The 15,776-nt window shown below is 54.7% G+C and overlaps 1 protein-coding gene across 1 annotated transcript in view; it reads left to right on the top strand.

The window, feature by feature from the left end:
• Window positions 1-15,776, top strand: part of DLEC1 (deleted in lung and esophageal cancer 1) — a 62,366-nt gene that overhangs the window by 44,232 nt on the left and 2,358 nt on the right. Inside the window, exons 20-33 of the mRNA XM_006890654.1 lie at window positions 667-820; window positions 1,571-1,681; window positions 2,682-2,812; window positions 3,267-3,449; window positions 4,558-4,628; window positions 5,280-5,431; window positions 7,943-8,058; window positions 8,565-8,635; window positions 10,285-10,481; window positions 10,588-10,698; window positions 10,783-10,908; window positions 11,000-11,094; window positions 12,149-12,233; window positions 12,384-12,599. Of these exons, the coding sequence (XP_006890716.1) occupies window positions 667-820; window positions 1,571-1,681; window positions 2,682-2,812; window positions 3,267-3,449; window positions 4,558-4,628; window positions 5,280-5,431; window positions 7,943-8,058; window positions 8,565-8,635; window positions 10,285-10,481; window positions 10,588-10,698; window positions 10,783-10,908; window positions 11,000-11,094; window positions 12,149-12,233; window positions 12,384-12,599 (1,819 nt within the window). The remainder of the gene's footprint in view (window positions 1-666; window positions 821-1,570; window positions 1,682-2,681; window positions 2,813-3,266; window positions 3,450-4,557; window positions 4,629-5,279; window positions 5,432-7,942; window positions 8,059-8,564; window positions 8,636-10,284; window positions 10,482-10,587; window positions 10,699-10,782; window positions 10,909-10,999; window positions 11,095-12,148; window positions 12,234-12,383; window positions 12,600-15,776) is intronic.

Genomic DNA, 15,776 nt, shown 5'->3' with positions numbered 1-15,776 from the left:
TGTGTGTGTGTGTGTGTACACCATCAAATCGTATCTGACAGGTACAGGAGGAGATTGTCCCTCCTTCTCCAGCAAAGCATCTGGTGGATTCAAACCGAGTGCCTCTGGGATTACAGTGCAGCTTCTTGCCACTAGGCCACCAGACCTCCCCCATCCTCTTACAGTGAGAAAGTTGTGATCAGTTTTTCCACCCACCGCAGTGCTCCCTGGAGCTCTCACATCCCCAAACTACAGAGCAGCTTCTCACTAGAGAGCAATGACCCATTGGCTTCTGGTGACCTGCTCTTTGTGGCTGCCCTCCTCTCCTCTGTTTCTTCACTCCTTTCTTTCTGCACACAGCCTCCATCGAAGCACTCACACACACCTCCACATGAAGGGCGTGCAGCTGGCACTGTGTCCTAGTCTCCAGTGCCCACATAGCAGCCCTCAGCTCTCCGGGTGCGTTTCTGCCAGTCTCTGGAGTGCAGAGTGGGCAGAGCCTTGCGTACTTGCGTCTGCCATACCTTGTCCATCTTTCCCAGCCGATGTGGTCAAGTTCAGAACCTCTGCTCCACTCTCTCTATTGATGTGGGACACTTGGCCCTTTGCACCGGGCCTTCCACTCTGCTTCTCTGTGCAGCCTCAGACGGCACTGTCCCTACCCCGCTGTGGCCCTCTGTGTTCCAGCCACCTACCCGTGTATGCTGAGGTGCAGAAGCCCTACGTGTACCTCAAGAGCAGCCACTTAGAAGTCACCAACCTCTACGTGGGTGTGCCCACGCACGTGGCCATCACCCTCATCAACGGTACACTCCTGCCCTCCCAGTTCCAGTGGGACAAGGTGAGTGAGCCCATACCCCCCCGGGGGCGGGCTGTAGTCTTCATGAAAAAAGACCCCGCAACAATGAGTGAATATTAAAACCCCCCCAAAAAATAAAAGTGAGCTAGGGGAGGGGGAGGGAGGAAACTGTGCGACAATGAAAGAATGAAAATCCAATTTTTCTGTAAACTTCCGTTAAAATAACAATTTAAAAATTTTTAAAATACAAAAAAAAAGAACCATGAGGAAAGATGTTTTCTCACCCCAGCCTGTGCCTCATTCCATAGTGCCCCGTTTAACATTGGCTTCTCAAAGGAGAAAAACATTTGGTTCAGCTTTTCCTTACCCTCCTACCTTGAGACATTTCCTGGTCCCTGCCCGAGGAGTCTCTGGTGAACCCAGCTAGACCGGCACAGAGAGTGTAGTCGTGACTCCTGCTGGGAGCCCAGTGCAGGCACTGCCCTTCACACTGACCGTGAGGCTTGGTCTGGGCGTCGTGGGAGACAGAGCCTCCCTATGTGCACACAGACAGCTGCCCCTCTCTCCCCATCAGCAGGGCCTCGCAGGGCAGCTTGCTTCATCTAGGGAACCCCTCAGTGCAGGGTGTGGTGGCTCTGACATCAAGGGAAAGAGAAAAGGGAGCTGGTCCTGCCGACGGGCCCCTTGTGCTGGTGTCTGGTGGGTGTGCAGCAGTCTGAGCACGCTCTCTGGGCCCCTCACACATCCTGTGGGCCCAGCATATGTCAGCACGTCCACCCATGTGTCTCCCAGCTCCTGGGGCACCAAGCAGACCTCTGCACGGTGACTGTCTCCCCCGAGTGTGGCGTGCTGGGTCCCAGTGAGGAACTCTCCCTGGACCTGGAGTTGACTACCCACACCCAGGTGAGTGGTGGGGTGAGGGCCTGAATGCCTGGTGGGCATCTCTCCTCACTGGGACCCCCAGATGCATCTTACTAAGGTCCCTGCTTCTGGTCCTCGTGACTAGAGAAGGTCTGTTGCGTTTGAGTCTCATTTCCTGCCCAGTTCTCGGGACACAAGGGTACGGAGCCTCAGGCAGGCCGAGGTGTGTCCTCGAACCTATCAACCAGCTGTTGGCATCAGTGCTGGCCATCAGCAGGCTGTTTATTCTCTGTGGCACGGGTGGACCCAGCGTCCCAGCTTTCCGAGAGATCCAAAGCAGAGCTACCCCTCGGGTGATGCCCGGCACTGAGACTCCTCCTGTGGGCCCAGCGTGTGTCAGGGAAGCCAGCTACTCGCCAGCTTCCTCCTGCACGGACACGGCACTCTTCCCACAGTGACCCATTGGAAGGCCCTGGGATTGAACATCCTCAGTGCTTGGGCCTCTGCTGGCTCCCCTCCAACCTCCCTGTGGGAACATGTAACTTCTCAGAGGCTTGTAGACCCAGGCCCCAGTTCCTTCCTGGCAAACATGGGGCCAGTAGCTTCCACTCACAGCCGAACCTCAGCTCCAGGGTGGTAGACGGATAGGCCCAGGCTTAGCGCTGAGCGGAGCTGGCTCAAGGAGGGCGTGGTTTCCACTGCTGGCCTTGTCCCTGTGGGTGGCGGTTCCCAAAGAGAATCTGGAAGTGCTGCTGGTTGGGTTATAGCAGCTTCGATTGAGCGACCTACTCTGAAGTCCACTTTGGGGATCTCACCTTGTGTCATCTTGCCCAGATGTCTGGAGCAGCCTCAGCCTTGAGGAAGGGCGTAGACCTTCAGGACTGGTGGATCTAGAGAGAGGTCAAAGCTTTGGGGCTGTGCTACCCCTCGGCCAGCACGCCTGCTGTGGAGGGCCATCACGGCCCTCTTCAGAAGTTCAGCACTGGGCCATCCCTGACCGATCCCTGCATTCGATGTGACTTTGGACTGGTTTCTCTTCTAGGAAGAGCTGACTAGTCTGGCCCTCCTGTGTCATGTGTCAGGCATGCAGAAGCCCGTGGCCTTGGCCATTTCTGGGAAGGCGCAGGGACTGCAGGTGTCCATTGCCATCGCTGTAGAGAGCCCTCCCAGCAGGTGAGCCCAGTCCCAAGGCTGGGACTTGAGGGTAGAGATGACCCCACAATGGGCCACCGCACACTGGTGTTGGTCTGACGGCTGTAACCAGGAAGAGGCCACCGTGCTGTCCCACCTTCCAGTCTACAGAACTGACCCCCCCAGCCTTGTCCTGCCCCCCCATGTGGCCTTTCCAACAGACTCAGTGGCATAGTGTCAGGCAGATGAGAGATGACCAGGCATCAGGCCTTCCCGCACAGGGCTCAGAGCTCAGGCCTGGGTCAGCTTGTGCAGAGCTCAAGGTCCCTCTTCTCAGCAGTGGCCAGCAGGAGGGGTGGGCCCTTGGGGTCAGTGTGGAAGGAGTTCAAGGATGAGACCTGCTTCCTGGGCGGCTCCCATCCCCCAAAGGTGTTAGGGCTGTGCCAAGGGTGACACGCCTAACATGGTCCCCATGGGTGTGGGGCAGCTTCCAGAGCACAGAGCAGTGGCCCGGCCGCCTGGAGGAGCTCCGCCTGGACTTCGGCTCATCAGTGCCACTCAGGACTCAAGTCAACGGCCAGCTCATCTTGACCAATCATTCCCCGATACAGACCCCTTTCACCCTCAATTTTGAGTACTTTGGGAGCGCCCAAAGCAGCCTGAACAAAAAGGCCAGCATGTAAGTCAGCTTCCTTTCAGAGGTGGGTGCCAGGTGGCTGTGACATGATGGGGATTTTACCCTGTTTACCTCTGTGGTTCACGTGACAAGAGGGTAGTTGCTGTGAGAGGTAGGAGGGTGCATTGTGCAGGTGGACATGGGGACACACAGGAAGTGGCACCTGCCAGACCATCAGTGGGGCTGTGGAGAGGTGGCCGGATGGTCCTTTCTCCTCAGCCTGGTCTGCTGTTGTGGAGGCTTCTGCTGGACCTATGAGCTGGCCCCTGGGTGAGGCAGGAGTTCCCTCAGGGAAGGGAACTATGGGTAGAGGTGTGCCCAGATAATGGTGAGCAGTATGTCTGGGCTGATGGATGCAGGGTGAGGCAGGAAAGAGGGCACCCACAGTGAAAAGGGCAGAGATCAACAGAGCGGCTGTGCCCCTCGGCGGAAATAAACTCGGACCACTGTTAACCCAGAGAGGCAGAGAAAGAGTGAAGCTGGAGTCCACTGGTGCTGGCTGGGGAGAGTCAGATGATAAGTATTCATTTTGCAAGATGGTAGCTGGAAAATCTGCTACAGTGAGAGTGTCCACACCACAGAAATTGGCAAACACTGCAAATTAAGGCCTCTTTCCCCCACAACCCCCCAGAAAACCATGAAGATATTTCTTGGAAAACACTCCTGATCTCCTAAGACAAAGGAAGCCGACTTCATAATTTCTGCCTCTGGTGGGTGGGTGGGGAGCTCAGAACAGTTTGTAAGCCGCGCACTTTCCCACCCTGGAGAAGCTGGGTGCATGGAGGCTGGGCAGATATCAGGAGTTAAAACTGGAACGGGAGCTGTTAAGACTCAGCCTGCGATGGAGTTTGTATCCAGGGGTCCTACACTGGGGGTATGAAGGGGATCCACTGTCCCAGAGCTTGCCGAGGGGACACTTGATGCCCTGCTGGGGGTCCAGCGGGAGCCAAGACTGGAAAAGGAGGTGCGGATGCGACCTGACTGCCTCTCCCTGGGAGGAGCTTGCAGGCCTTCCTCGACTGAGCACCGGGAGGGACCTGGCTCCTGTGGAGGCTCAGGCCTCAGGAAGGCCTTGACTGTCTTGTCCTTTCTGTGTCTCTGTCCCGTGGAGACCTGACATGGCCCCTGCCCTGCTGAGGACAGCGAGGATTCGAGAGCAACTGGCCAAGCGAGAGGAAGTAGGTAAGGGCCACCACGGTGGGTGTTAGTCTAGACCAGGGTCACAGCTAGACTTCCCGCGGTTTCTGCGGATCCCACATCTGTCTGTTCTAGCTACACTTCCCAAGATGTCTGTGACCTTTCACCTGGCATGGCCTGCCCCTCCTATGAAGCGCATAGACACACACACACACCCTCCCAGAGCACAAGCTTGGGCCAGGAGCCTGGATTTGATTTGGGATAGCTGGTGGTCAGTGAGGGAGGGCCCCAACTGGGGCATGGCCTCTCAGGGGGTGAGAGGCCAGCCAGGCAGAGCCCTGAGTGTCCTAGCTTCTTGGCTTCCACGATGTGGTCGTGCTCTGCCTGACCTCAGCAGGGCTGCAGGCCGACTTCTCTGTGACGATGCACACGGTCCTTTGCTCATATGTGAGACCTTGTTTTTTTTATTTTTTTTTTTAAATTTTTTTTGTGTGAGTGTACCGTCAAATCAGATCTGACTGGTACAGGAGGAGATTGTCCCTCCTTCCCCGGCAGAGCATCTGGTGGATTTGAACCATGCGCCTTTGGGATTGTAGTTGCAGTTCCTTGCCACTAGGCCACCAGAGTTCCCCATATGTGAGACCTTGTACCTCACATCCCAGGGCTCTGAATCTCCACTCTTGATTCTCCCCGCAGATTTTATGGAAAGCATGCTGGCTCATGGGAAGGGAGCGGCCTTTTCCCCACACATTTCCCAGGGCATCCTGGGAGCCCACCAGCGGCTCAGCATTGGTATCGCAGCCTGTGCCAACATGTGGGGCGAGTACTGGGACAACCTCGTCTGCCTGGTAAGGGCGTGCGGCTGCCAGCTACCTGGGGGTGGGGACAATAATCCCCTTTATGCTACCTGCCCTCCTACACCTGGCCTTCCCCGTGGAAAGCTTACTGGTTATGAAATGCTACTCACCAAGTGCGGATGGAAATTCAGGTTGTGTAGGGACCTTTGGGCTGCCTGCCTGGCCCAAAAGCCCAGAAGGAAATGGCCTGACACCTGGCGTGGGGCGTAAGCAGTGGTGGGACAGTGACCGCCTCCCAGAGCACACCTCCTCACCTCGTCCTCTGGACATTCATTTGCCATTCTGTTTATGTAGCGAATCCAGAGATGGATAAGATCATAGACAACACCCTCCAAAGAGTTTCCGACTTAGTGTGGGGGGAGTGGTTGTTGGTGCCATTGAGTTGAAACTGGCTCATCGCTCACTCTCCAGTGGGCGTTTAGAGGCAGTAACTCACAAGGAAGGAGATTTCCTGTCTTTCTGCTGTGGAGCCGCGGGTGGATTTGAACTGTTTGCCTTTGGATTGGCAACACAACTCCTTACCACCGAGCCGGCAACACTGCGCATTATCTCCATTAGTTATTGCATGGAAGATTTTCATTAATTTAGTAACTCGAACAAGTTACTTAGAGTAGATCCTTAGTATAGATTGGATTATATGACAAAGCAAGATTTAGAAGAGGCCATGACACTAGGGATTTCATTGCTGATGTCAGATGGATCCTGGCTGAAAGTAAAGAATACCAGAAGAATGTCTATTTGTGCTTTATTGTCTATGCAAAGGCATTTGACCCTGTGGATCATAACAAGTTGTGGCTGACATTGAGAAGAATGGGAACCTCAGAGCACTTAACTGTGCTCATGTGAAACCTGTACCTCAACCAGGAAGCTGTTGTATGAACAGAGCAAAGGAACACTGCATGGTTCAAAATTAGGAGTGAGGCAAGGATAATGAGGCTTTGCCTCACATAATTCGAGTATGTTGCTAGGAGAGTCTATTCCTTGGCAAGGGACATGGTGCTGGGAAGAGTGGAGGGTCAGCGGAGGAGAGGAAGACCCTCAATCAGGTGGATCGATGCAGTGTCTGCCGCAATGGGCTCTTGCATGTCAGGAAGTGTGAGGATGGCACAGGACAGGACAGGGTTCAGATCTGTTGTTTATAGGGTCACTATGAGTCGTACTTGACTCTGCAGCACCTAACAACAACACGACAAAGAGCTGACTGATCACCCTAATAGACAGAGTTCTTAAATAGCAATAAAGAAGCATAAATGGGCGTTGGTCAGGCAAGTCACAGAAAGACAGACACAAGTGACTAGTAAGTATGTAGCAGCTGTGGGGAGCCCTGGTGGCCTAGTGATAATTATTGCCTTTGAAAACCCACTGGAGAAGGGAGCTCTGGTGGCCTAGTGGCAAGAAGCTGCACTGCAATCCCAGAGGTGAGCAGTTCGAATCCACGAGATGCTCTGCTGGAGAAGGCAGGGCAAGCTCCTCCTGTACCAGTCAGATCCAATTTGACGGTAGACACACACAAAATAATAAAATAAAAATTTTTTTAAAGTATCAAAAAAAAAAAAAGAAAGAAAACCCGCTGGAGAGTCAGCCATGGGTCGATTCTGACTCAATGGCACACATCAACAAAGTTTCAAGTAATCTGTAATAAACTCAACACTCGCTGTCCTCAATCAGATCTGCTCAGTACTGACCCTCCACCGGGTTTTCAGAGGCTGTAAATTGATGGGAGGAGACTGCCCAGCTTCTGCTGCTCTGAAATAGAGAAACAGATGCAGAAGAGAAAGGGGAGAGACAAGCCTGCCCAGCATCCCCGTCCCTCGGCAGAGAGGAGCGAATAAGGGTGCTGAGCGACAGCCGGGCCGTCAAGTTCTGTGTCGCTCATGAGAAGCAGCTGTAAATCTTTATTAGTAAAATGGTTTAGTGTTGTATAACAGGACTGACATTGAGGTTGGGGGAGACAGAGAAAGATGGGATAACTAATGTACACTGCATTGAAAGTTAATAGCAAGTCATGCTGGGTAGGGAGGATTATGGAGAATTACCACATACTATTATTCTGTTTTAGATATTGCTTATTATGTTTTATAGTCATAGAAAGACAACATGTTTTCACTGAGCAGATACAGAAATTTGGTAGAAGGTGCTGTGAGAGGCCAAAGTGTCGAGGCAGGCGAGCTGCTGTCGGGCTGGGGGAGACATGCAGCCCAGGGAGGTGGTGAAGGAGGCCAGGGCAGGGGATGTGGCTCCGCTGGTCCTTGAGTCTGGAGTAGGAGTCAGATGGCTGGGGTCGAGCTGCGGAGACCCTGGGCTGGCTGGAAGAAGGGGTGCACATCAGATAACTGGGGTCAAGCTGCAGGGCCCCTGGGCTGGCTGGAAGAAGGGACAAGTGTCAGATGGCTGGGGTCGAGCTGCAGAGACCCTGGCCCTGCTCAAGGAAGGGCGTGGGGAGCTGGGGAGCATGCATCCGGCTGGGAAGCAGAGTCACAGAGGACTGGCGTGTGCTTGCAGGTGGGAGACCTACCTCCAGCCATCATCCCCGTGCACATGGCTGTGGCGGGCTGCCCCATCAGCTCCCAAAGGACCCCCTACACCGCTGGCCAGGCTCACAAGGAGCCCATCATCAGGTGGGTGCCCAGACCACAGCCTCATCCTCTGCTCCCTGGTGGCCCCTGAAGGCCTCTGGCCTGAGCTCCCTCTGAGTGGTGTCCACTGGCGTCACCCAGCAAGAAGGTCCTGGGCAAGGGTGAGGCTGGGGGAGAGAGACCTCAGGGGACATGCCCCCATCTGTACATCTCAGAAGGCTTTTAGTGGTTGAAGTCGTGAGTAGTTAGCATGGCCCAAGGTCAGTGCCAGACCCAAGACTCCTCACACCAGCCAACCTATAGTCAGTGCACTTGTGTATATGTGATGGGGTCACTGGACAGTGACCAGCTGCCTCCTGGCCCACCAGACACTGTGCGGGAAGGCTTCCAGCAGTGACCCTCAGCCACTCTGGAGAGATGAGGCAGATCGCCCTGGCACCTCCTCTCTGCCTAAGTCCCCACATGCCCGGCCCCCATCTCAAAGCAGCGAAGTCTGCAGAGAGTACCCGTCTGTGTCCGCAGCTCACCCTGAGCCTCCCCCACACCAGGTTTGGCACTCTGCTCTCTGGAGGAAATGCTGTCACCCGAGTCATTCGTCTGCATAACTCCAGCCCATGTGGTGAGACACGCAGGGGAAAAGGGGGGGCTCTCGCAACCAGCTATGTCTGTGGTGGTCAGGCTGGGACTGGAGCAGGCCGGTCCATGAGCAGGACCCAGGAATGCTGGGAATCCTGATGGCCAAGCTGATGGGAGGGGAAGATGATCCAAGCCAGCCTGGGACTCAGAGAACAGCTAGAATTCCTGACAGGGCTTGTTCTTCCCAACTTGGAACCTCCTGGGGTCTGGACCACTGATGCCTTCTCTTTTCATGGGGACACTTCTAGGGGACCCCTTTCCATGGCTTCGACCTCAGTACTTGAACTTCATGTCAGATGCTCTCCAAGGTGCTAGGGATACAGAAGGAACACAGCATTACTGTCAGAGAGCTGGACAATGACTAGGGAGAATAGAAGGAGAATTGAAGCCTTTGAGCTGTGGTGCTGGAGAAGAGTATTGAATGTACCATGGACTGCCAAGAAAACAAACAGATTCATCTTAGAGAGGGTTAAACCGGGCTGCTCCTTGGAGGCAAGGATTCTGGGGCTTCATCTGACATACTTTGGACATGTTGTAAGGAGGTCCAGGTCCTTGGAGAGGGACATCATGCTTGGTAGGGTGGAGGGACGGCGCAGGAGGGGAAGACCCTCTATGAGGTGGATTGATTCGGTGACTGGGGTCATTGGGATGGGTGTGTCAGAGGCAGTGTGATTGGCACAGGATAGAGCAGGGTTTAGGGCTGTTGTACATAGGGTCACTATGAGTCACAAGCAACTCGACGGCACATAACAACAACAACAACAGCAACAGCCAGGAAATCAAGAGACGAATTGCACTGGAAAAGTCAGCTGTGAGGGACCTCTTGAGATTACTGAAGAGCAACGACGTCAGACAGGAGACTAAGGTGCACCTGATCCATGGAGAGGGACATCATGCTTGGGAGGGTGGAGGGACAGCGCAGGAGGGGAAGACCCTCTATGAGATGGATTGATTCGGTGACTGGGGTAATTGGGATGGGTGTGTCAGAGGCAGTGCGATTGGCACAGGATAGAGCAGGGTTTAGGGCTGTTGTACATAGGGTCGCTATGAGTCGCAAACAACTTGATGGCACATAGCAACAAGAAGGTCATCCTGATTGTAGGACATATTGGGGCCATGGGCTCTGTGGACGCTGGGTGTGTTGTTGGGACTGGAGAGGCAGTGACAGTGGCAAAGAAGGCTAGGGGTAATCCAGTAAGTAAGCCGATGGCGTGTGGAGGAAGCTTGTGGCAGTGGCCCCCGGCTGATCACTTCTCCTTACACAGCCTGGTGGTCCCCTGCTCCCACGAGCCTGTAGTCCCAGGCACTCGGGTTGCTGAGGCTGGAGGATCACTTCAGTCCAGGAGTTCTGGGCTGTAGTGCGCTGTGCCAACCAGGTGTCCACACCAAGTTTAGCATCAATATGGTGACCTCTTGGGAGTGGGGACAACTGCCACAGTCTTCCTTCAGCGTGGGCCTGCAAAGACAACTTGCAGAGCAGAACAATTGCCTGGAAGTGATGTCAGAGAAAAATAAGTCCTGACCCTGCCCTCTGTGTGGGAATAGCCGGCTCACTTGAGGAGCTCCAGCGAGAAGGCCTACAGAGGCCTGTCCTCTCCTTATTCCTTGTCCTTGCTCCCACATCTACCCCAGACATCCGCCTGGACTGGCAGACCTACGTTCCAGAAGAAAAGGAGGATCGGCTGCTGGAACTGCTGGTGTTTTATGGGCCGCCCTTCCCGCTGCGAGACCAAGAGGGGAACGAGATAGTGTGCCCCGAGACCCCCGAGACCAGCTCTCCCTGGTCCCCATGTCTCTCCGGGATCTCTGGGCAGGATGCTGCCCAGTCTGTAAGCAGAAGGTGGCGGGAGAGGTGGGCTGGCCAGTCTGAGGGCTGCCCAGATGTGGGTAGCGGGCTGGCTGGGCCCGTGTGAGCCGGGGACCCCTTGATGACAGGACGAGAACAGTGACCGCCACAGAGCCCCCCAGAAGATCATCTCAGTCATACTGCAGGAGCACAGCGGGGTTCCCTCAGAGCACCTCTACTCTCTCAGCCCCAAGCAGCTGGTGAGTTGCCCCGGAAGCTGGGAGCTCCCTCAGTCCCTGCTGGCCGCCCTCTGGGCAGTGCTAAGGCTGCTCTGTCGGTGCCAGGTGGTCCCTGCTAGGGACAGTAGGACCGTCTGCGTCTCCTTCACACCCATGGTCCTCAGCCCGGACGTCCTGAACAAGGTGGAGTGTACCGGCTACGCCCTGGGCTTCATGAGCTTGGACAGCGAGGTGAGCCCTCCTGGCTGGGGTTAGGGGCCACCCCTGTCCTGGATGGCTGCTTTACCTGGGGAGCACCAGGGGTGAAGCTGAGTCTCAACAGGTGGAGAGGGACATTCCACAGAGGAGGAGGCGCCTTCAGGACTTTGCAGTGGGACCCCTGAGACTCGACCTGCATGGTTGTGTGAGGTCTGCACGGTGAGTGCCGGCCAGCTGGCCTCTCCTGTCCCCTGGTGGACATGTCCTCACTGTGCAATGAGTCCCGGGTCACCTGGCCTCTCCTGTCCCCTGGTGGACATGTCCTCACTGTGCAGTGAGTCCCGGGTCAGCTGGCCTCTCCTGTCCCCTGGTGGACACGTCCTCACTGTGCAGTGAGTCCCGGGCCAGCTGGCCTCTCCATCCCCTGGTGGACATGTCCTCACTGTGCAGTGAGTCCCGGGTCAGCTGACCTCCCCTGTCCCCTGGTGAACACATCCTCACTGTGCAGTGAGTCCCGGGTCAGCTGGCCTCTCCATCCCCTGGTGGACATGTCCTCACTGTGCAGTGAGTCCCGGGTCAGCTGGCATCCCCTGTCCCCTGGTGGACACGTCCTCACTGTGCAGTGAGTCCCGGGTCAGCTGGCCTCCCCTGTCCCCTGGTGGACACGTCCTCACTGTGCAGTGAGTCCCGGGTCAGCTGGCCTCTCCTGTCCCCTGGTGGACACATCCTCACTGCAGTGAGTCCCAGACCAGCTGGCCTCTCCATCCCCTGGTGGGCACCTCCTCACTGCAGTGAGTCCCGGGCCAGCCCGCCTCCCCTGCCCTCTGGTGGGCGCATCCTCTCTGTGCAGTGAGTCCCGGGTCAGCTGGCCTCTCCTGTCCCCTGGTGGACATGTCCTCACTGCTAGCCTCTCCTGTCCCCTAGTGGGCACCTCCTCACTGCAGTGAGTCCCGGGCCAGCTGGCCTCTCTATCCCCTGGTGGGCACCTCCTCACTGTGCAGTGAGTCCCGGGCCAGCTGGCCTCCCCTGTCCCCTGGTGGACATGTCCTCACTGCAGTGAGTCCCGGGCCAGCTGGCCTCCCCGTCCCCTGGTGGGCACAGTGCACACTAGTGGAGACCAGTCGGGGTTGTGGGAACAAGAGCATTAAGAATGGAAGGGCGAAGCCAGCAGGTGCATCCAGGGAAGGTTGCCCAGGAGTCAGGGGAGCAGAGCAGGTGAGGCCTTCAGGCCCAGAGGCCTGGCCCAGCCCAGCAGTGCTTGTGGTTTGAATAGGCTAAGTGTGGAGCTGGACTACGACGGGGGCATGACATTCTACTGTCAAGCCAGTGACCTCATCCCAGAAGAGCCGCACACTGGGGTGAGTGTGTTACCGCCCCAGCCCCGCCCCAGTGTCCCTGCGGGCCCTCCCAGGGCACAAGCCGGCCAGTGTGAGTCCCCTCCTCCAGCCTTCTTGGAGGAGATTAGGGACGATGGGTCCCTGCAGCCCACCCTGCCTCTGGTCTCCCAGGTGCTGCGGGAGCTGGTGTCCACTCACCACCTGAAGCTGAACAACCCCGCAGAGATCCCGCACGGCTTCCGGCTCCGGGTCTCCGCACCCTTCTCGGCTTCTCCTGGTGAGGCTGGCTTCAGAGCACCCGTCCCGGAGCACAGGGAGGAGGAAGAGGAGGAGGAAGGAGCCAGAACGAGCGGGCTGCTGGTGCTCCGCCCTCGGGAGAACATGCTGGTCAGTGGGGGAGTGGCCACAGCTGGCCTTTCACACACAATGGTCACGCAGTCACCTGGGCCTGACAGGACCTTCTTGTTATACACACTCACACAACACAACTGCACACACCATCCCTACACACACACACACACACACGCACACCCTGACATGAGCACCTGGGTGTTTGTGTCCAGACATAGCCACTCACACACCCACTGTACAACATCACACACGCACACACACACACACACACGCACACCCTGACATGAGCACCTGGGTGTTTGTGTCCAGACATAGCCACTCACACACCCACTGTACAACATCACAGGCACTGTGGGCCCCTCCATGCAGGTGGCTCACGCGTGTAGGTTTGACGTGCACATCCCAGCATGCACGCAGAGACCTCCATCCAGAAACACCCAGATCTGGCCTTTGTCCTCTGTCAGTACCCTGTGGAGGTCATTGCCCTGCTGGCTGTGTGTCCACCTTCGCTGCGACAGTCCCCTTCCCACGTGGCCTCACTCAGGACTCCTGGGTCTGAGGTTCTCACGGTCCACCTGCCATTTCTCCATGTGTGGGTGGCCCTCCAGGTGCGACAGTGACTTCCCTTCTGGCAGGGCATCGGTGATAGTAAGATTCTGGATTTGCAGAGCTGAGCGCACCTTCGAAACGTGATTAATTCAGCGGGAACCATGAACTGTTGCTTCCTTGGCCTGCTGGGTGGTTGGGCATCTGCACAGCGGGCTTCCTGGAGGTGGTTCCTCACCAGGTGAAGGCCGGCTGGCCAGGCCCCGCTCGCCTTCCTAACTCCTCTCCGTGCCAAGCCCCTCTTTCTTTCTCTCCTCTCAGCACTCCCATCAGGCTGTGCTCTTGCGACACTGGGCTCTGGTGCTGCTCAGCACACTCTGGGGTTCTTCTGCCCACTTTGGGGGCTTCCAGGACTTGCCACATTCTTCTAAAATGTGAGCTTCCGCATGTCTGTATGAGGCTCTGTGCTGGGGAGAGATGCTAAGACGTGAACCCCTCCATCCTCACCACAGACAAGGCGAGCTGGACGCAGGTCTGTGGGAAACAGAAGGCTGGTCACTCTCGACCGCTTCACGCATGCTCCCTTCTTCAGGAGCAAAGCTGAAGGGATTCCCATGAGCACCACCAAGGGTCCAGTCCCACCAGACTTGTCAGACTGCAGGCTTGGTCACCAGCTACATCAGAACCCTTGGTCAGCTCTGGAGAAGCCCACACATTCCCAAAGTAAAAGCCGTCATGTGGGGCCACGACCTCACATCATCCTTTGCTGACACTGCCTAGGCCTCTGGCCCCTGTCCAGAATTTTCTCCAAACCTCTAGACTCTTATTCAACATGACTAAATGGAAATTCTCATCTCCCTTCACTCCTTGTCCTGTCCCTCACCTCTGTGGTGTTGCAGCCCCACAAACACAAGCCCCGTCCATCCCTTGTCCAGGCCAGAATCTGGTGTTCCCCATTCCAGACACCCCTTTCTGTTGTACCAGCCACCAAGCCCCGCTGACGCCCCTCCTACGTGTCACTCAGCACTGCTCCCTTCTCATCCCTGTACCTTGTTCTAGGACAGTAGTTTCCAAAGCCAGCAACAGATCCTTGGAAAGCTTGTTAAAAATCTCAGTTCCTGGCCCCTACCTCTCAAAATGTGAAAGTCTGGGCTGAAGCCCAAGAATCTGTATTTTTAAATTTGTTTTACTGGTTTGCATATAATAATTCGTATACATCATGTTTGGTACATGTGCTTTGTGTTTTAGACATTCATATGCATTATATTTTATATAATATCATTGTTCCATTACTTCACCCCCAACACTCACTAACCTCTGCTATTTCAGTGATATTCCCCCCTTTCCCTTTTTATGCCCGCTTTTCACCTTTCCCTTTTGAACATTTAAATACATCTTAATCCGTTATCCTCCTGTTTTCACAATAGTGGCCTTGTGCAATATTTGTCCTTAAGTGACTGAGATATTTCACTCAGCAAAATGCTTTCTAGTCTTTCCCAAGTTATATGTTGTTGTGTACCATAGAGTCAGAATTGACCCATAGCTGATCTCTGGTGGGTTTTCAGAGGCAGTTAAACACATAGGAGGAGATTACCCATCCTTCTCCGGCGGAACAGCTGGTGACCTCGAGCTGCGTGCCTTCAGTATTGCAATGCAGCTTCTTACCACGAGGCAAGAAGTTACATAGTATTTTACAGAATTGTTGTTCCTTAGTGCTGCACAGTATCCCATGTGTGAATGGGCCGGTTTCTCGATCCATTCGTTTGTTAATGGGCATTTGGGTTGTTTCCATTTTCTTGCTTTTGTGAATAATGTTGCTGTGAACATAGGTGTACAAATCTCTGTCTCAGTTTTGTTTTCCTCGGGGTATATTCCTGGCAGTGGAGTAGCTGGGAATGTGAGCTGTTTACGTGCAGCTTTTTCAGGAAACACTGAACTGCCTCCCATAGTGGCTGTACCGTTTTACAGTCCCACCAGCAAGTGCATTGAGAGTTCCAATCTCTCTACATCCTCACCAACACTGATTGTTTGCTGTTTTGTTGAACTGTGCTACTGCTCCTGGAGGGAGGTGGTATCTTGCTTTTTGATTTGTATCTCTCAGCTTGCTAGTGATTTTGAACATTTCCTCGTGTGTTTCTTGGCCACCTGAATGTCCTCTTTTGTTAATTATTAAATTTTATTAATTTTAATGAACATTTACAGAGATTTTGGGTTTTCATTCATTCATTGTTGCCTGAATGTCCTCTTTTGTGAAGAGACTTTTCATGTCTTTTGCCCATTTTGTGTTTGGGTTAATGGGGGTTTTCCATTTTATTTTATTATTATTTTGTGTTTGTGCACCGTCAAATCGGATCTTACTGGTACAGGAGGAGATTGTCCCACCTTCTCCAGCAGAGCATCTGGTGGATTCGAACTGCGCATCTCTGGGATTTGCAGTGCAGCTTCTTCTTACCACTAGGCCACCAGAAGGCCCTTGGAAAGAATCTACTTTTTTTTTTAATAATTTTAATGAACATTTACAGAGATTTTGGATTTCCATTCATTCAAGAATCTACTTTTAAGAAGCACCTTCTTTGATTCTGGAGGGCTTGTCTTGGGAACCAGGTGATTAAGCTCATCGTCTGTGGCCTTGATGGTGGTCCTGGCCCCTAACCCGTGCTCACTCTT

Source organism: Elephantulus edwardii, unplaced genomic scaffold (assembly GCF_000299155.1).
Source record: "Elephantulus edwardii isolate Elephantulus edwardi_28Jun2011 unplaced genomic scaffold, EleEdw1.0 scaffold00091, whole genome shotgun sequence".
In the NCBI taxonomy this organism is placed as follows: domain Eukaryota; kingdom Metazoa; phylum Chordata; class Mammalia; order Macroscelidea; family Macroscelididae; genus Elephantulus; species Elephantulus edwardii.
Note: the sequence above shows the minus strand (reverse complement) of the source record. Positions and strands in the feature narration are given on the sequence as shown.